The sequence below is a fragment of the Ammospiza nelsoni genome, chromosome 27, assembly GCF_027579445.1.
Source record: "Ammospiza nelsoni isolate bAmmNel1 chromosome 27, bAmmNel1.pri, whole genome shotgun sequence".
Taxonomy (NCBI): Eukaryota; Metazoa; Chordata; class Aves; order Passeriformes; family Passerellidae; genus Ammospiza; species Ammospiza nelsoni.
In genome coordinates, this window is record NC_080659.1 from 6,294,114 (window position 1) to 6,313,222 (window position 19,109).

Sequence of the window (19,109 nt, forward strand, 5' to 3'; positions counted from 1 at the left end):
CAGCCTGAGTTTAGCTTTACACTCAAAGGGCTCCAAGTGTTTCTAGTCCTTTTTTTGGGGGGGGAAACTCAAATACCTCTCATCTGAATGTACTTAAACAAACAGCTCAGAGCCCCTTTTGTACCCGGGGAGGGGAGACCCTTCCATTGCTGTCCTTCCTGCAGATCCTGCCCTGGGTTTGCTGGACTTGCCCCAGAGCAGCCCTGGTGTGGAGCACCCCCAGCCCGGGGGGGAGCTGCAGAAACTGCAAAAACCACAAAAATCTCAACTCACAAACCCATTCTTTTCTCATCCAAAGCCTCCAGAGTTTAGATTCTAAAGCAGTGAAAGAATGGAGACACAGGCCACCTTCCTTCCTCGTGAGATGGACTTGTTTTATTTATTAACATTGCCGAAGGGCTTTTTAATTTTTTTTCCTTGGTAGGCAGCGTAGTGGCGTAGATTTTCGGGTAGGTTTAAGCTGAACCCCTCTGTGCAAAGCTTTCCATGAGTATTGTAGCCCCCTCCTCTGCCCTCACCCTTTATTTCACTGCTGGGAATGCTTGCCTCTGCTTCGTGCTGGTTTTTTCCTTTGTAGCAGTTCAAACTCTTTTTGAGTTCTACAAATCCAGACATCAGTGCTAGCACGGTGTTAAAACTCTTTTCTTTTTTTTTTTTTTTTTTAATTAATTAATTTTTTTGTCTCAGTTTTGTTTTAAAACCTGTTTGTCATCAATTAAAAAAACCAGAAAAAGAATAAACAGCTCTTGCATTCAAGGTGGCCCCTAAGTTTCAATGAGGAAACCATGCAACGTTCATTAAAGCTTTAGTCTGATTGTATAAACTTCAAGTTTATTACTTTTTTTAAACACAAGACTAGTACAAAAGTGGGGGGGTGTGCATAGCAGAGGGGGTGAGCGACTCGACTGGGAGAACTGGGAATACTGGGAAGGGCCCCAGGGTGTGGGGGGAGCTCCCCCTGCCCTGCAGCAAACACAGGAATGGCTTTGCCCTGCCAGCCTGGGGCTGGGGGCTCCAAGTGGCTCTCACTGCCCCCAGGGTGGCACAAACCCGGGAACACTTCGAGGTTTTCTTCTTCTGCCCATCTAAACTCATAATTGAATGGCTCCTGCTGGCTGGAGTTAAGCCCTTAAAACACTGAAATGGAGCAGAGCAGGGCAGGGTGGGAAACAGCAGGACTGGGAATGGGAATTCAGCTCAAGCTGCTCCAGGCTGGCTCTTCAGCTCCACGATTTGGGTGTGAAAACAACAACAAAAAAAAACCATCCCAAGGCTCCACATTTTGGGTGTGAAACCAAAAATCTCCATCCCAAGGTTCCACATTTTGGGTGTCAAAATAACAAAAAACCCATCCCAAGGCCCCCCCAGTGGTTAAACCCTCAGTGCTTCCCCTGGGGGAGGAGGTGGGAAAACCATCAGAGCTCAAGGAGAAAGCAGCAAAAGAAAAACCCCAAAGCTGCACTACGGCTTCACAGTTCAAAATAAAGAGAAAAAATTCAAGTCTAACTGGGATTCCATTGCCCCAAAATCCCAAAATCCTCGCTCTGGTGGTTTCCACTTCAAAGCTCAGGGATGGGAATGGCCCAAATTGGGGTCCCTGGTGCCCCTCGGGGACACCACAGAGGGGCTGGGGCTGCCACGCGGCACAAAACCCAACAAATGCACCAAAAACAACCCGGAACAGCAAAAATGTGCAGAGCTCTGAGCCCTGCCCTTGCCTGAGGCTCGGCTGCCACCTGGGGACACGCAGGGGACAGCCCGGGCTCATGGATTTGCTAATGAGGTAAATTAATACTGACCCAGGCGGGCTGCGAGGGGAGAGAGCCACTGAAATCCCAGCGGATTTCTTGGGTAAAATCTCATTTTTTTAGGTAAAATCTCCATATTTTTTAGGGAAAACCTTCATTTTTAGGCAAAACCTCCACTGCATTTGGCTACCCAGCACAAGCCCTGTTCCCAAACCAGCCCATCACCAACCACGCTCTGAGAGCAGCTCCCACAGCACAGAGAAAGCTCCTGCCCGGCTCTGCCTCCCCTGGGAAGGGATTTGCTCACCCCATCCCTGTCCCTGCAGCTGGACCACACCGCAGGGAACCCCAGCCCCGATTCACCCAGAAAAATCATTTATGCCCTGAGAAATCTGCAGAGTTCAGCCAAAAGCCCCCAAAACCTGCAGCCCTGGGGGTGCCTGGCACGAGCAAAGGGGGAAATTTGGGATTCACAGCCCGGTGCCAGCATCCCCTGAGGAGAAGGGACCCAGCACCGAGTTTGGTCATAACCCCACACCCCCATCCCAACTAATCCTAACCCAGCACCGCCCTTAGCGCCAGCCCAACCCCGGCCCAGCCCCCGAGCGCAGCGAGGGTTTCCCAGCGGGAATACAAAGGAATTTCCCCCGTTTGTCCATCGTTCCCGCTCGCTCCCCGCTACCTGCAGCCGCACTCGTCCACCACCATGTCCTCGTAGTGGCGCAGCACCACGTTGTCGCTGTTGTCGTAGTAGAGGATGGAGATGGGGGAGAGGCGCACGGGCACGCAGCAGGGCTGGGGCGTGCCCCGCGGGTCCAGCGAGTGCACCATGGTCTGCAGCACGGCGTGGTTGGTGCTGTTGAGCTCGGCCGCCAGCGGGAACGGGCACTCCCCGCCGCAGTAGTTGGCCAGGTAGCCCTGCGGGGCGATGATCCAGTTCTCCCAGCCCACGTCGCTGAAGCTGATGTAGAGCCGGCGGGGCTTGCACAGGGGGCTGGGGGACACGGCGGGGCTCGGGGCGCTCCTCCGGCCGCGGGCAGCGCGGCACTGCGGGCCCAGCGTCACCAGCAGCAGCGAGGCGCCCGCGAAGGCGGCGGAGCTGCCGCAGGGGCTCCGCGGGCCGCCGGGGCCGCCGCTCTCCGACAGCTCCAGCACCAGGGCCAGATGATCCCGGCCCGGCCCGGCCCGGTCCCGCAGCGCCGCGCCCAGCCCGAACAGCAGCGATCGGCGCAGCTGCACCAGCGAGCGCTCCAGCAGCGGGGCCCGGCCGGGCCGCGGCGAACCCCGCGGGGACCCCCGGGACAGCCGCAGCTCCAGCACCCGCCCCGGGCTCGGGCCGTGGTACGAGCTGTGCTGGAAGCGCAGCTCCAGCTGCGCCAGCGTCGGGCGCTCGCCCTCCTCCAGCGCCGAGAGGTTGAAGAGCAGGAGCCGCCGCAGGCACAGCCGGGGCTGGGGCTGCCCCGCGGGCAGGAGGCGGCCTGGCGAGGAAGGAGAAACAGCGGTGGGGGCGGCTGGACGCGGGCATGGGCAGGATCGGCTCCGGGATGGGATGGGATGGGATGGGGGAACCCTGGGGCTGGGTGGAATCGGCTCCAGGAGGGGTTGGGGGAACCCTCGGGATGAGCAGGATCAGCTCCAGGGCTGGGCTGGGGCTGAGCAGGATCGGGGAAAAGAGGACGAACAGCAGCGAATTTGGGTTTAGCCTGGTTTAGCCAGCCCGAGCCAAACTGGAGCCACGAAAGAAAAGAGCTCTGGGATGCCTTGAGCCCTCAGGGACACCGATCAAACAGTCCCCAGGGGACTGCGAACGGCTCAGAGCAGCCAGATGTGCCCCAGGGTCAGCCAGATGTGCCCCGGGGTCAGCCAGAGGCGCTGGGACAATGAGGAGGGGGGACACAGCCTGGGGATGGAGCATCCCATCCCTGGGATCAATCTCGGGATCAATCTCGGGATCAGGACCGGGATCGGGACCGGGATCAGGCCTGGCATCAAAGCCGCGCCTCGGGAGGGATTCAGGGGGCTCCAGGACAGAGCCAGGCACAGCTGCCCCCCTCACCCCCATGCCGGGGTTCCAACCCCATCACCATCACCGGCAGCATCCACAGGGCTCCATCCCGCAGGGATTTCTCCTGGAATCCGGCTCCGGCCTGGGACACGGGGCAGGGAGGAGGGAGCGGAGCCCGGGGCAGCCCGAACGCGGCCGCGGCTGTACCTTGGTCGGCGAGCACTCGCACGATGTTCCCGGGCACGTTGAGCTCCTCCACCGTGCAGGGCTCGGGCGCTGCCCGCGGCCGGGGCCGGGCGCTCCGCCTGTGGAAGATGCTCCAGAGCAGGGGCGGCACCGGCGCGGGGCTCCTGGGGCTGGGCCTGGCGCTGAGCCCCAGCGAGCGCAGCGGGGAATGGTCCTGGGAGAGCGGCTGCGAGGGCAGAGCGGGGCTGAGCAGGGCCCAGGCCGGGCTGCGGAGGAGCCACAGCCACATCCAGATCCACGTGGACATGGACATCCTCATGGACATCCCCCGTGCGCACAAAGAGCGGCAGCGCCGGGGCTGGGGCCGAGCGCAGCCTTTGATGGGCTCGGAGCTCAATCAGCACCGCGGGATCCCGGCTCGGGGTGGGATCCCTGCGGCTCCGGCACCCCTTAACCCTTTCAGGGCTCTCCCGCAGCTCCGGAGCGCCCGCTGCGGCTCCATGGGGTCGGGATGAGGATGGAAATCCAGCGTTGTTCCTAAAAACCCTGCCCGGAGCTGGGCGCAGACCCGGAGCAGTCTCTTCCTCCCAAAAAATCCATTTTTAACTCAATGTGGGGTCAGGATGACGATGGAAATCCAGCGCTGCTCCCAAAAACCCTGCCCAGAGCCGGGGGCAGACGTGGAAAGGGCTCTTCCTCCCAAAAATTCCCTTTTTTAACTCAATCACGGCGTCCAACGCTTCTCTCTTAAAGCCATTGGCCTCCGGCACATCAAACCATCACAGTCTGCTTCACATGGCCCCAAAAACCACTGGCCCCAAAAACCATCGGCCCCAAAAACCACAGGCCCCAGCCAGGCACCCCCAGGTCCCCCAGTCCCTTGCTGGCCATCACAGCAGAGCTGCCACCGCCACCACCTGGGTGTCACAGCCCCCAGAGGCAGCTGCAGCCACCCAGCTCAACGCCAGCCCTGGGAAATTCAGTTTAATCCCCCCACGGCCACCCCAGCTCTGCTCCGGCCCTTCCTGCCCTGCAAACCCCACAGAAAACCGAGGAATTCCGCACTGGGAGGCTCCTCAGACACCCTGGAGGTGACAGGGGGGGACAAGGTCCTGCCACAGCTTGGGGACATCCCCACAGCCCCACTCAGGGCCTGTCCCTGCCTCAGGCACAGCAGGGGAGGGGAACCAAACATGGAAAAATCCCTCAAATTCCCACAAATGGAATTGATGCCCTGGATCAGATCCCCCTTGGCTGCTGGGGCAGGGAGCGGAGGGTCCTGGCCTGGGAGGGGACAGCGAGGGGACAACGAGGGGACAGCAAGGGACCCAAACCCACAGAGCTGCCCGGGATGGGGACCTGGGACTGCAGGGCTGGAGCTGCCTGGAAACCCAGCAGGAATTCTCTGTTCTTCCCAAAATCCCAACCCTGAGCAGGAACTCTCTGTTCTTCCCCAAAAATCCCAACCATGGAAGCAGAAATTCTCTGTTCTTCCCAAAATCCCAACTCTAGAAGCAGGAATTCTCTGTTCCTCCCAAAAACCCAGCCCTGGAGCAGGAATTCTCTGTTCTCCCCAAAATCCCAGCCCTGAAGCAGGAATTCTCTGTTTTTCCTCCAGCAAGGGGCCAGTCCTGGGGGAATCTCCCAGCAGGGACCTGCAGGACCCTTTCTAAGCCACTCCAAGACCTACACGGGGATTTTTTCCAAGGAAATTGAACCTCCAGAGCCTCCTCCCGAGGGCTGGGCTGGATTCCCGGGATGGATTCAGGTGACAAGGGCACCTCTGCAGTCCCTGGGGCACAGCTGGGGCACATCTGGAGCACATCTGGCCTCGGGGTCCCTTCCCAGGGCGGGACAGGAGCTCCCCTGCCCGGGCTGGAGCAGCTGGGAGGGCTCAGAGGGAGGGTCTGGGGGTGTCACAGCGGGGCTGAGGACGTGGAGCAACACCAGGGACACCGAGGCAGCCCCAGGTCCCCCCTGGCCAGCGCGGCCACCAGCGTCCCGGCCAGACTGGGCCAGACTGGGCCGAAGTGGGAGCCCCAGGCGCGGGGTGCTGGCAGTGCCAGGGCTGGCAGGGGGCAGGGGGGCAGTTCCTGTCCTTGGCAGGGTCCCAGAGCAGGTCCCGGGCAGTGCCAGCCCCGCAGCCGTGCCCACGCCGCCCTCACAACCTCTTGTCCTTCACGAGGCCGTTCCTGAGGTGCAGCCTGGGGAGAGCAGAGCCGGGGTCAGGCCCTGAGCACAGAAATTCCCCTCACTGCCCTGTCCCACATCTGTGCCCTGTGATGGCTCCAGGCCCTGAACACACAGATCCCCCCTCATTGCCCTGTCCCAGATCTGTGCATTTTGATGGATCCAGGCCCTGAACACACAGATCCCCCCTCATTGCCCTGTCCCAGATCTGTGCATTTTGATGGATCCAGGCCCTGAACACACAGATCCCCCCTCATTGCCCTGTCCCCAGATCTGTGCTCTGTGATGGATCCAGGCCCTGAACACACAGATCCCCCCTCATTGCCCTGTCCCAGATCTGTGCTCTGTGATGGCTCCAGGCCCTGAGCACAGAAATTCCCCTCACTGCCCTGTCCCACATCTGTGCCCTGTGATGGCTCCAGGCCCTGAACACACAGATCCCCCCTCATTGCCCTGTCCCAGATCTGTGCATTTTGATGGCTCCAGGCCCCGAACACACAGATCCCCCCTCATTTCCCTGTCCCAGATCTGTGCTCTGTGATGGATCCAGGCCCTGAGCACAGAAATTCCCCTCATTTCCCTGTCCCACATCTGTGCATTTTGATGGATCCAGCCCCTGAACACACAGATCCCCCTCATTTCCCTGTCCCACATCTGTGCATTTTGATGAATCCAGCCCCTGAACACACAGATCCCCCTCATTTCCCCGCTGAGGCCACTCCTACCCCCACATTTGTGCACTTTGATGGCTCCAGGCCCTGAACACATGAATTTCCCCTCATTTCCATCCTGGGGCCACTCCTGTTCCCAGATTTGTGCGCTGTGATGGCTCCAGCCCCCAAACACATGAATTTCCCCTCATTTCCATCCTGGGGCCACTCCTGTCCCCAGATCTGTGCTCTTTGGTGGCTCCAGCACCAGGAGCAGCTCCAGAGCCCAGAGCCCTTGCAGGGCCTGAAGGGGCTCCAGGAGAGCTGGAGAGGGACTGGGGACAGGGGATGGAGGGACAGGACCCAGGGAATGGGTTTAGACTGGGAAAAGGGAGATTTGGGCGGGATATTGGGGAGGGATTCCTGGCTGGGAGGGTGGGGATGGAATTCCCAGAGCAGCTGTGCCCACCCCTGGACCCCTGGCAGTGCCCCAGGCCGGAGCCCAGGCCCATGGGGGTGTCCCAGGCGTGGGGCTGGATGTGCTTTGGGGTTTCCTGACCCAAACCAGCCCGGAATTGCACGTACCCCTCCTTCAGAGCCCGGGGCAGCGGGATCCCAGGCTCCTTGCCGGGTTTCCTGCTCTCCTCCAGGTCGTACTCACGGACATCGTTCACCTCCTGCATCTGCCCCAGCAGCACCTTGGCCACGAACAGCACGATGTACTGCGGACAGGAGGGGACAGGAGGGGACAGCGACCCTCAGGCACGGCCCCAGCCCGGGGGGGGCCTTTCCCTGCTGCCCCCTCCCCATTTCGGGCAGGGCAGCCCCCCCGGCATGGCCACAGCCCCGGGATGGGGTTTGGGGCTCCATGGAGCAGAACTCCAGGGACAATTCCTGGGTTCATCCCAGGGGCGATGGGCTCAGCAGCTCCCTGCCCTGCCCTGCCCTGCCCTGCCCTGCCCTGCCCTGCCCTGCCCCATGGATCTCCCCTCTCCACCCATCCCCACAGCCTGGGGCTCGCAGGAACATTCCCAGAATGTTCACACCTCTGTCAAATCCCCTTTCTGGGATGCACGAACGTTCCCAGATCATTCACACCTCTCCAAATCCCCTTCGGAGCATTCCCAGACCGTCCCCACCTCTCTCCCTGCTGTTATCACTCCCCCAGGTGTCAGACACTGAATTCCCCCAAACCTCCCCATCCCTGCCACCCCCGCAGCAGCACCGAGGACAGGGCTGGCCCCAGGGACAGGGGACACGTCCCCGCTGTCCCCAGTCTGTCCCCTGGGGTGGCACCAGCCCCGGATCACCCACCAGGAACCAGTAGATGTTCATCAGGGTGAGCACGAGCAGCAGCGCGTTGAAGAAGAAGTAGAAGGGGATGTTGGGCACGGCCTGGAGGCTGGAGTGGCAGGTGGCGTAGAGCACCTTCAGGGGGAACCAGTAGAGACGGAACCAGAACCTGCAGGGACGGGGACAGAGAGGGGTCAGTGGGGACAGAGCGGGGTCGGTGTGGCCCTGGGAAAGGGGCAGAGCCAGCACAGCCCGTTCATCCATGGATCCATCCCTGTGTCCGTCCATCCGGCATCGGCTCCTCCTCCTCCCCCCTGCCCGGCTCATTTGTCACAGCAGTGTCACCAGGGTGTCACCAGGGTGTCACCAGGGTGTCACCAGCGGTGTCACAGGAATTTCACAGACACTCAGACCCCGCACTACAGAGGGATTCCCAGCCCAGCAGGAGCCCCAGGAGATGCTGGGGGGTCTCAAAAACCATCAGGGGAGAGGGGCCCAGGGGGACAAAAATCCTCCAAAGAGTGCCAGGATTGGGAGCAGGGGAGGGTCAGGATGGGATCAGGGCCCCAAACCCAGCAGGGAAGGTGAGGATTGGGACCAGGGACAGAAATCCAGCAGGGAAGATCGGGTTTGGGATGGGGACACAAATCCACCAGGTCAGGATTAGGATCAGGGGACCCAAACGCACCAGGGAAGGTCAGGATTAGGATCAGGGACCCAAACCCAGCAGGGAAGGTCAGGATTAGGATCAGGGACCCAAACCCAGCAGGGTTTAGGATCAGGATTAGGATCAGGGACCCAAACCCAGCAGGGTTTAGGATCAGGATTAGGATCAGGGACCCAAACCCAGCAGGGTTTAGGATCAGGATTAGGATCAGGGGACACAGACCCACCAGGTCAGGATTGGGATCATTGGGATCAGGAGACCAAGACCCAGCAGGGGAGTTCAGGATTAGGATCAGGACCCCAGAGCCAGCAGGGAGGATTGGATTTAGGATCAGGGCCCCATCCCAGACCCACCAGCTGACGCTGAAGGCCAGGCAGCCCGCGTTGGCCAGCACGTCGTTGAGGCGGTGGAAGGCGCCGCCGCGGTGCTTGAAGTACACGTTGAGCTTGGTGAACTCGAGCTGCACGTCATTGACATCGTGCAGGAACAGCACCAGCACGCCCACGTTGTGGTACCTGGGGGGAACAGCGGGGAAAATGGGGGAAATCTGCGGGGAAATGGGGAAAATCTGCAGGGAAATGGGGAAATGGGGGCAAATCATGGGGAGAAACTGCAGGGAAATGGGGGAAACAACGGGGAAAAATGGGGGCAACTGCAGGGAAATGGGGAAAAACCGCAGGGAAACGCAGAAAAATCATGGGGGAAAACAATGGGGAAATGGGAAAAACTGTGGGGAAATGAGGAAAACCATGGGGAAAAACCGTGGGGAAATGGGGAAATGAAATAGGGAAAAACTGTGGGGAAATGGGAAAAACCGCAGGGAAACGGGGAAAACCATGGGGAAATAAGGAAAAACACAATGGGAAAAAAGCATGAGGAAATGGGGAAAAACCATGGGGAAGTGGGGAAAGATGGGGGAAATGTGGGGAACAGCTGGGGAAATGGAGAAAACCAGGAAAATGGGGAAACGAAAAGGGGAAAATGATGGGGAGATGTCTCACCTGAAGGCGTAGGAGGAGGATGAGGAGGATGAGGAAGGTCAGGGCTCACCTGAAGGCGTAGGAGGAGGATGAGGAGGATGAGGAAGGTCAGGGCTCACCTGAAGGCGTAGGAGGAGGCCAGCAGGGTCAGGGTGACCACGTGGTGCAGCAGCATCACCAGCGAGTCCTTGCGCCACGTGTCCATGTAGGCCGTGGCGTAGAGGGAGTGCCCGTAGAAACTGCCCTGCAGCAGGTATGCCAGGGCAATGTCCCTGGGCACCTCCATGCCCCGATGCCAGCCTGAAACACCCAGGGGTTTGGGTTTGAGAGGGGGAAAATAGAAATGGGAATAAAAATAGAAACAATGGTAATAATAATAATAATAATAATAGTGCCCTGCCGCCAGCCTGCAACACCACCGAGGGGTTTGGGTTTTTGGGTTTGAGAGGGGAAAAATAGAAATAGAAATAAAAATAAAAATTAAAAAATTAATAATTATTATTATTAATAATATAATTTTATAATATTATTCATATAATATTATAATATTAATAATATAATATATTAATAATTAATGATATAATAATAATAATAATAATAATAATAGTAGTAGTAGTAGTAGTAGTAGTGCCCTGCTGCCAGCCTGGAACCACTCCCGTTTGGTTTGTGTTTGTAAGAGTAAAAATGAAAATAGAAATAAAAATTAAAATAAAAATTAAAATAAATATTACAATAATAATAATAATAATAATAATAATAATAATAATAATCTATATTACTATATAAAATAATCTACATAATAACAATATTGATAATAATAATCTATATTATTATAGGAAAACTATATTATTATATAAAATAAAAATAATATAGATTATTATATTACTATTAAATAATAATACGTATTATTATAGAAAAATTAAAATAATCTATATTACTATAGAAAATAAAAATACCTTATATTATTATCGACTATTGCTAAATAATAATCTATGTTATTATATTCGTTTTTGCAAATTGTGATCAATCACCATGGGTTTATATACGATGTATATGTGTGGGTTTGTGTCCCTGTCCACAGCCGAGGGGGGAATGAGGAGATTTTTAACCCTGATTTGGGCAGGGGTTGGAACGAGGAGATTTTTGAGCCCTGACTTGCTGCCCCTGCCCATGGCCATGAGCTGATCTTCAAGATTCTTCCCACCCCAACCCATTCCATGATTTAATTGTCTGTTATTTAATTGTCCATGATTTAATCGTCCATGATTTATTTCATTGGTTCCTGATTCACTCAGCCCCTCCAGCCGCCACCAGAAGAAAGGAACGCCCAGACACCCCCTTGTGCCCTTTCTGCACCCAGAGCAGGACAAAAAAGGGACAAAAAGAGGGAATTTGGGGGTGTCCGTGCTGCCCTCACCGTAGAAGACGGAGGGCGGGTCGTGGAAGAAGGGGTACTCGGTGCAGAACAGCAGGTAGGCGCCGTAGGACCACGACACCGAGTAGAAGAACAACTTCCAGGCACTCTCGGGCATCTTGGCGGCATCTTTGGGCTGCAGCTGGCACCACTCCGCCAAGGGCTGCGGGGAAAGGGGGAATTTCATCCGGGCAGCCTCACCCGGGGGGCTCAGCAGCGCCCGGGGGCAGTGCCAGAGCCAGGCTCTGCCAGCAGGAAGGGGCTGGGGAGGGGAAACTGGGAGGGGGGGGACCCTCCTGGAGCTGTGCAAGGGGAGCCTGGGGCATTCCCCCACTCCCTGGAGCATCCTCGGAGCATCCCCGGAGCATCCTCCCCCTCCTCGGGGCATCCTGCCCCACCCTGGAGCATCCCCGGAGCATCCTAGGAGCATCCTCCCCCTCCTCGGGGCATCCCCAGAGCATCCTCCCCCTCCTCGGGGCATCCTGCCCCACCCTGGAGCATCCCCGGAGCATCCTCCCCCTCCTCGGGGCATCCCCAGAGCATCCTCCCCCTCCTCGGGGCATCCTGCCCCTCCCTGGAGCATCCCCAGAGCATCCTAGGAGCATCCCCTCCCTCCTTAGAGCATCCTGCCCCTCCCTGGAGCATCCCCAGAGCATCCTAGGAGCATCCTCCCCCTCCTCGGGGCATCCCCAGAGCATCCTCCCCCTCCTCGGGGCATCCTGCCCCTCCCTGGAGCATCCCCAGAGCATCCTAGGAGCATCCCCTCCCTCCTTAGAGCATCCTGCCCCTCCCTGGAGCATCCCCAGAGCATCCTAGGAGCATCCTCCCCCTCCTCGGGGCATCCTGCCCCTCCCTGGAACATCCCCAGAGCACCCCTGGAGCATCTTCCCCCTCCTTGGAGCATCCTCTGAGCATCTTCCTCCTCTCAGGAGCATCCCCTCCCTTCTCAGAGCACCCTGCCCCTCCTCAGAGCATCCCCGGAGCATCCTTTGAGCATCCTCTCCCTCCCGGGGCACCCTGGCGCGGCCGGCGTTGGCAGGGAGGAGCCGGGAATGCAGAAAATCCCAATAAACCGCAGGAAAGCCCCGGAGGAGAAGCTCCAAGAGCATCACCCGGGCGGCTCCCGGGAAAAAGGGAGATGGACGGGCAGGGAAGGGCCGGGCACAGCCCTGGGCGCTGCCACCAGCGGCGGGCACACGGTGCTGATGGAGCCGTGCCACCCTCCCCGCACCCCCAGCGCCTTTTCCAGCCCCTCCCCAGGGCTGCTCTGCTTGGGGAGAATCCATGGAAATTCCTGAAATTCCTGTCCTGGCTGCGCAGGGGGACAGGGACAGGCTGGGGGTGACAGGGAACACGGAACAGGGTTTGGGGATAAATGGATCCAGACTCGTTTTTGGGGGGTGAATGGATCCAGACTCGTTTTTGGGGGGAATAAACTGAGCCAGCCCCATTTTGGGGGGAACAAATGGACCCAGCAAGGCACAGGGAGGGGTTTGGGGGAACCAAAGCCCTGAGAAATCCCAAATCCCCCCCAGAACTGCTGCGGGTGAGCCCCAGGTGAAAGCAGAACTCGGCAGGGTAACAGGACCCGGCCCGGGTCAGCACTTTCTGCTCCTAAATTAAGGCCCCAGCTGTCCCTGATGCTTGGCCCCTTCTCCAGGGGCTGCCATCCCAAAAGCTCTGGGGTTCCTGGGCTCCCATCCCAATCCCAAAAGCTCTGGGGTTCCTGGGCTTCAATCCCAAAAGCTCTGGGGTTTCTGGACACGTCCCCTGCTGCCTTTTCCAGGGGGAGAAGAGGAGCAGGGGGAATCAAAAATGCACGGAAAGCTTCAGTTCCTGGGGTGCCCACACGGCAGGGACATGGGGACAGCCCAGGGGATTTGGGATCCTCAAAGCCACGCTCACCCCACAGGGTTTGGGGCAGAAAGGACCACAGGGATCTGTGGGGCAGGGATTCCCTGTCCCGGGCTGGATTTGGGGCCTGAGCTCTCCTGCTCACACCATGAGGGTTTGGGGTGGAAAGGATCACAGGGATCCGTGGGGTCTGTGGGGCAGAGATTCAGGAGTGGGAGGGGGCTCCGGTGGGGATACAGGGGGACAGGGGGGGACAGGGGGACACAGGGGACAGGGGGTGTCACAGGGGACAGAGGGACAGGGGGGACAGAGGGACACAGGGGACAGGGGACACAGGGGACACAGGGGTGTCACGGGGGTGTCCCCGGGGCTGCCCACGGACCCGGCTCTGCCCCGGGGTGGGGGAGGGGGTTGGGGGATGTCCTCCCATCACCCGGCTGCCGTTGCCATGGTGACGGCACACGGATGCCCGTTGCCAGGGGCGACGGAGCCGCGCCGGGATCTGGGCCGGGGCTGGGGCTGGAGGAGCCCGGGGCTGCGGGCGGGGATGTGACGGGGCCTGTGGAAAGGGCACTGCCTCATCATCCTCATCATCCTCATCATCCTCATCCTCATCATCCTCGGGCTGGGGCTGCCCCGGGGTCAGGAACACCCGCGGGGAGGAGAGAACGTGAAGGCTCCTTTGCCGGCCTCCAGGGATCCCTAAATCCACAGCCAGGATCCCTAAATCCATCTCCAGAGATCCCTAAATCCACAGCTGGGATCTCTAAATCCACACCCAGGGATCTCTAAATCCGCCTCCAGGGACCCCCTAAATCCATCCCCAGGGATCCCTAAATCCACCCGAGGGATCCCTAAATCCACAGCTAAGGATCCCTAAATCCATCTCCAGGGATCCCTAAATCTACAGCCAGCTCCAGGGATCCCTAAATCCACACCCACTCCCAGGGACCCCTAAATCCACAGCCAAGGATCCCTAAATGCACCCCCAGTTCCAGCAGCAGGACACAGGAGCATCCGGGGATCCCTAAATCCACCCCAAACTCTGGGGATTCCTAAAGCCAGCCCCTGGGACCCCTAAATCCACACATGGGGATCCTTAAATCCATCCCAAGCTCCAGAGATCCCCAAATCCACCCCCAGGGACGCTGAATCCATCTTTAGTCAGCAGCAGGAGCTGGGAGAGCCGGGCAGGGGGAAGGGGCACCCAGTGCCAGGGTTGGTGCCAGGGCTGGAAGGAGCCCGGCGGTGCCAGGGCTGGTGCCAGGGCCGGCCGGGGCACAGAACGTTCCCCAGGGACACAAAGGAGCGGCTGGCACGGAGCAGCCCCGGAACTGGCGGTGCCAGCGGGGAGGACGAGCCAGGAGAGCCCCAGAGCCTGCCCGGCCTCAGCCCAGCCGGGGTCCGGCCCAACGGCAGGGCTGGGGGTGCCCTGGGGGGCTCGGCGCTCTCTGTGCCCTCTGTGCCCCCTGTCCTTCTGTCCCTCTGTGCCCCCTGTCCTTCTGTCCCTCTGTCCCTCTGTCCCTTCTGTCCCTCTGTGCCCCCTGTCCTTCTGTCCCTCTGTCCCCTCTGTCCCTCTGCTCCCAGCTCAGCCACTCCAGGGCTGGGGCTCCCAAAGGATCCCAGAATGGGTTTGGGACCCCCAACCCAAACCTGGCACCTTCCACCCCCCCAGGGCACTGCCAGGAATGGGGCAGCCACAGCTTTTTTGGGGCATTCTTTGGGAATTCTGCCCCAAATGGAGCCGTTCCTCCCCAGAATCCCACCCTGGCAGCCCCAAAAAGGGAAAAACCAGGAAAAAACAGGAAAAAGTCCCTGATCTGTGAGGCCAGAGCATCTGGGGGACGTGGGGGCAGTGACTGCCACCCACCCAGAGTGCCCTGGGGACACCAGGGCCGTGTCACCCACCGGCCCCGCTCTCCTCTCCCCGTCCACGCAGCAGCTCCGTGCCTCAGTTTCCTTGCACCGTGCCTCAGTTTCCCCGCCCCGAGCCAAGCTCAGGCCGCCACTCCCCATCTGCACCCGCGGGCAAAGGCGATTTCCCCCCCAGATTCCCACCAGGAGAGATTTTATCCCAGCACAAGGGATTTCGTGCCCTGCTCCGTGTCCCGGGGAAGGAGCAGCAGCGGCGGCGCTGACACAGCAGAGCACAAAGGCCCCTTTGTGGCTGTTGAGGTTTCTCTGCCCCCGCTCTGTGCTCAGGGAGGAAAAGGCAGAGCCTGGCCCGGGTCCCTGTGCTCAGCTCCCGCACGGGGCTGGGGACAGCCTGGGGACAGCCTGGGGACAGCCTGGGGACATCCCCCACTCCCAAGGCTGGGAAATGAGCTCCTGGCAGGGCTGCAGGGGGAGAAGGACACCAGGAATCCTGGATTTCCAGAACCCCGAGTTTCCAGAATCCCCAATTTCCAGAACCCTGAATTTCCAGCATCCTGGATTTCCAGGACCCTGAATTTCTAGAATCCTTACTTTCCAGAACCATGAATTTCCAGCATCCCAAATATCCAGAATCCCGGATTTCCAGAATCCTGGACTTCCAGAATACTCATTTTCCAGAATCTTGAACTTCCAGCATCCCGAATTTCTAGAATCCCAAATTTCCAGCATCCTGAATTTCCAGCATCCTGAATTTTCAGCATCCTGAATTTCCAAAATCCCAAATTTCCAGCATCCCAAATTTCTAGAATCCCAAATTTCCAGAACCCTGAATTTCCAGCTCCCTCATCCTCCTGGGGCTGCTCTGGATTGCTCCCCTTCCCTGAGCACATTTCCCAACATTTCTCCCTGCAGAGGACACGGGGATGGCCTGAAAACCTGAACACCAGCAGGTCAGGGTCGGGGTTAGAGCTAGGGTTAGGGTTAGAGTTAGGGTTAGGATTAGAGTTAGGGTTAGGATTAGTCATTTCAGCCTCCAAGGGAGGAAGGATGCCCCAAAAATCCAGATCCTGAGCAGGGCGAAGCCCCTGTGCTCACACATCTCCTTTTCCTCCCCTCGGGCCATCCTGACCCAGCCCTGCCCTCCCAGGGGCTCTGAGACCCAAACCTGTCAGATTTCAGAGAAAATCCACAATTCCCATCCCTGCCCACAGCCATTCCAGCCAGGGAATTTTCCAATCTTTTTAAAATACAGCCCTGGAGCTCGAGCTGTGCCTGCCTGCAGCCGGGGGAAAGCTGATGCCACCGGAGCCCTGCTCAGCATCTCATCAGCATCAGGCACAGGAGCTGGAGCCACTGAACCCCCCGGCCCTTCTGCAGTTACAGACTGACCCATTTCCCCAGGGAGCGGCACCTCGGCCCTGCCAGGACCTGCCAGGACCTGCCATGGGGCTGCCAGGACCTGCCAGGACCTGCCATGGGGCTGCCAGGACCTGCCAGGGGCTGCCAGGACCTGCCATGGGGCTGCCATGGGGCTGTCATGGGCTGCCAGGGGCTGCCATGGGGCTGTCATGGGCTACCAGGACCTGCTATGGAGCTTCCAGGACCTGCCAGGGGCTGCCACAGGCTGTCATGGGCTGTCATGAGCTGCCAGGACCTGCCAGGGACTGCCATGGGGCTGTCATGGGCTGCCAGGACCTGCTATGGAGCTTCCAGGACCTGCCATGGGGCTGCCAGGACCTGCCAAATTCCCCTTACAATCCTCATCTTCAGTCCCTTCCACACCTCATGGACAGACAGGGGATGGGGGAAATCCAGCCTGGCACAAAATCCCAGCACAAATTCCGCTCACAATCCTCACCCCCAGCCCCTCTGACCCCTCACAAGGAATGGGGAAATCCAGCCCGGCACAAATTCCGCTCACAATCCTCATCTCCAGCCCCTTCCACACGCCGTGGCAGACTGGGAACGGGGAAACCATCGTGGCACAAATCCCCCTCACAGCCCTCATGCCCAGCCCCAGAGGGCTCGGCTGGAGCTCGCCCAAGGCCAGGAGCCCCCGGGACCCTGCAGGGACCCCCAGAGCGCCCAGCTGGGCCAGGGAGGGGCAGCCAGGCCTGGATGGGGTGACAAAGAACTGTCCCCAAGCCCAAATCCTCCAAATCCCCGAGGGTTCTGTGCTGGAGGCCGGGGCAGAGTGGCAGCATCTCCTGAGGAACAGGAGCACAGGGACGGAGGGGACAGAGAGGGGACAGAGAGGGGACAGAGAGGGGACAGAGAGGGGACAGTGGGGACAGCAGCGACGGCAGCGCTGCAGCAGCGAGCCGAGCACCGAGATCTGCTCCAAAAACCGCAGAAATGTGTCCCTTCCGTGTCCCCTCCGTGTCCCCTCCCTGTCCCCTCCGTGTCCCCTCCGTGTCCCCTCGCTGTCCCCTCCGTGTCCCCTCGCTGTCCCCTCTTTTTCCTCCCGGGCAAGGGGACAATCCGCGACCTTCTGGGGATGCGGGGATGGGAACGGCAGCGGGGGAGGAGCGGGGAGGGCTGAAATCCTCCGGGATGCAGCGCCGGGAAAGGCACAAAAACCGGGAATAACCGGGGAGAAATAACCTCAGCCTTGCGGGGATGGAAATAACCCCAGCCCTGCGGGGATGGAAATAACCCCAACCCTGCGGGGATGGAAATAACCTCAGCCTTGCGGGGATGGAAATAACCCCAGCCCTGCGGGGATGGAAATAACCCCAACCCTGCGGGGATGGAAATAACCCCAACCCTGCGGGGATGGAAATAACCCCAGCCCTGCGGGGATGGAATTAAAGGGTAAAAGGAGCAGGGGGGGCTCTGCCGGTGCCCAAATCCTGCAGGATGCAGCGCCGGGAAAGGCACAAAAACCGGGAAGAAATAACGTCAGCCTCGAGGGGATGCGGGGATGGATCCGGGGGGATGCGGGGCAGGGGGAAAGGGAGCAGGGGGGGCTCTCCCGGTGCACCGGGATGCTCCATCCCCAGCGCTGCAGCGCCGGAGGCAGGCGCGGAACAACCTGCGAATAACCTGGAAGAAAACGCGCTCAGCCTTGCGGGGCTGCAGAAATAACCTCAGCGGCGGCGGGGGAGGCGGGGAAGGCGGCGGGGGGGCTCTCCCGCATCCTCGGGATGCTCCGCGCTCGGCGATCGCGGCTCCCGGGGCTCAGCCGTGATCCCATGAACGCATCCCCGAATCCCGCAACGGGTGCGGGCACCCCAAACCTTCCCACCGCGTTCCCCCCGCTCCCAGCCCGGTTCCATCGCTCCCATCCCCGGTTCCATCGCTCCCAGCGCGGTTCCATCGCTCCCATCCCCGGTTTCATCGCTCCTAGCCCGGTTCCATCGCTCCCATCCCCGGTTCCATCGCTCCTAGCCCGGTTCCCCCGCTCCCCCATCCCCGTTCCCCCCCGTTCCCCGCTCCCAGCCCCGGCACTGACCCGCAGCAGGCGGCGGGAGCAGGCGCGGCGCAGCGCGGTCCAGCCCAGCGCGCAGATCCCGCACAGCAGCAGCTCGGCCCAGCCCAGGTGCGCGTTGTCGGCCCAGGTGCGCAGCGCCCGCTCCCAGCCGCAGTCCCCGCAGCCCCGCGCCGCCGCCGCCAGGCTGCCGAGGCCCCGGCGCAGCAGCTCCCCGTAGCCGGGCATGGGCTCCGGAGGCGGCATCGCGGAGCTGCCACGGCCGCGGCCCCGCGCACGCTCGGCGGGGCGGGCGCCGCTCCCCCCGCCCGGTACCGGGCTGGAGCCGCCCCCTGGCACGGCCCGGCCCGGCCCGGCCCCCGCGGGGACAGCGCGGGAGGAACGCGGGGGGCGCTGCAGGGCCGGGCAGGGCAGGGGGAAACAAAGAGAATTTCGGTACCGGGGGCGGTGGAAACGGGGGCAGCGCTGTGCCCGCTGGGAGGGGCACGGCATGGCACGGGGATGGCACGGGGATGGCTCGGGGATGGCACAGAAATGGCACAGAAATGGCACGGAATGGCACGGAATGGCACAGGGACGGTACGGGGATGGCATGGAGATGGCACAGAGATGTCACAGGGGTGGTACGGATATGGCATGGAATGGCACGGAATGGCACAGGGATGGTACGGATATGGCATGGACATGGCGTGGAGATGGCATGGCAGTGGCATAGAGATGGCACGGCATGGCACGGATATGGCACGGCATGGCACGGTGATGGTACAGGGATGGCACGGAGATGGCACAGAGACGGCACAGCATGGCACAGAGATGG

The 19,109-nt window shown here is 59.9% G+C and overlaps 2 protein-coding genes across 2 annotated transcripts; both read right to left on the reverse strand.

The window, feature by feature from the left end:
- Positions 1 to 400: 400 nt before the first annotated feature.
- On the reverse strand, positions 401 to 4,264 carry GDF1 (growth differentiation factor 1). Its single transcript, XM_059489601.1, has 2 exons — positions 3,961 to 4,264; positions 401 to 3,226 (listed from the first exon to the last, which is right to left on the reverse strand). Exons 1-2 carry the CDS (start codon positions 4,262 to 4,264, stop codon positions 2,427 to 2,429), a joined length of 1,104 nt encoding a protein of 367 aa, XP_059345584.1. The 3' UTR covers positions 401 to 2,426.
- An 848-nt stretch (positions 4,265 to 5,112) lies between these two features.
- On the reverse strand, positions 5,113 to 18,538 carry CERS1 (ceramide synthase 1). Its single transcript, XM_059489831.1, has 7 exons — positions 18,317 to 18,538; positions 11,137 to 11,296; positions 9,839 to 10,019; positions 9,093 to 9,254; positions 8,094 to 8,241; positions 7,365 to 7,501; positions 5,113 to 6,143 (listed from the first exon to the last, which is right to left on the reverse strand). Exons 1-7 carry the CDS (start codon positions 18,536 to 18,538, stop codon positions 6,101 to 6,103), a joined length of 1,053 nt encoding a protein of 350 aa, XP_059345814.1. The 3' UTR covers positions 5,113 to 6,100.
- Between the last annotated feature and the right edge of the window lie 571 nt (positions 18,539 to 19,109).

Bases quoted from the DNA above. Each gene is read 5' to 3' on its own strand.
- GDF1 (XM_059489601.1), bottom strand. From the start codon at position 4,264: ATGTCCATGAGGATGTCCATGTCCACGTGGATCTGGATGTGGCTGTGG. The intron at 3,227-3,960 runs GTACAGCCGCGG...CTTCCTCGCCAG, and splicing joins GCGAGTGCTCGCCGACCAAG to GCCGCCTCCTGCCCGCGGGG.
- CERS1 (XM_059489831.1), bottom strand. From the start codon at position 18,538: ATGCCGCCTCCGGAGCCCATGCCCGGCTACGGGGAGCTGCTGCGCCGG. The intron at 10,020-11,136 runs GTGAGGGCAGCA...TGGGTGTTTCAG, and splicing joins CCCGCCCTCCGTCTTCTACG to GCTGGCATCGGGGCATGGAG. The intron at 6,144-7,364 runs GTACGTGCAATT...TGCTCTCCCCAG, and splicing joins CCCCGGGCTCTGAAGGAGGG to GCTGCACCTCAGGAACGGCC.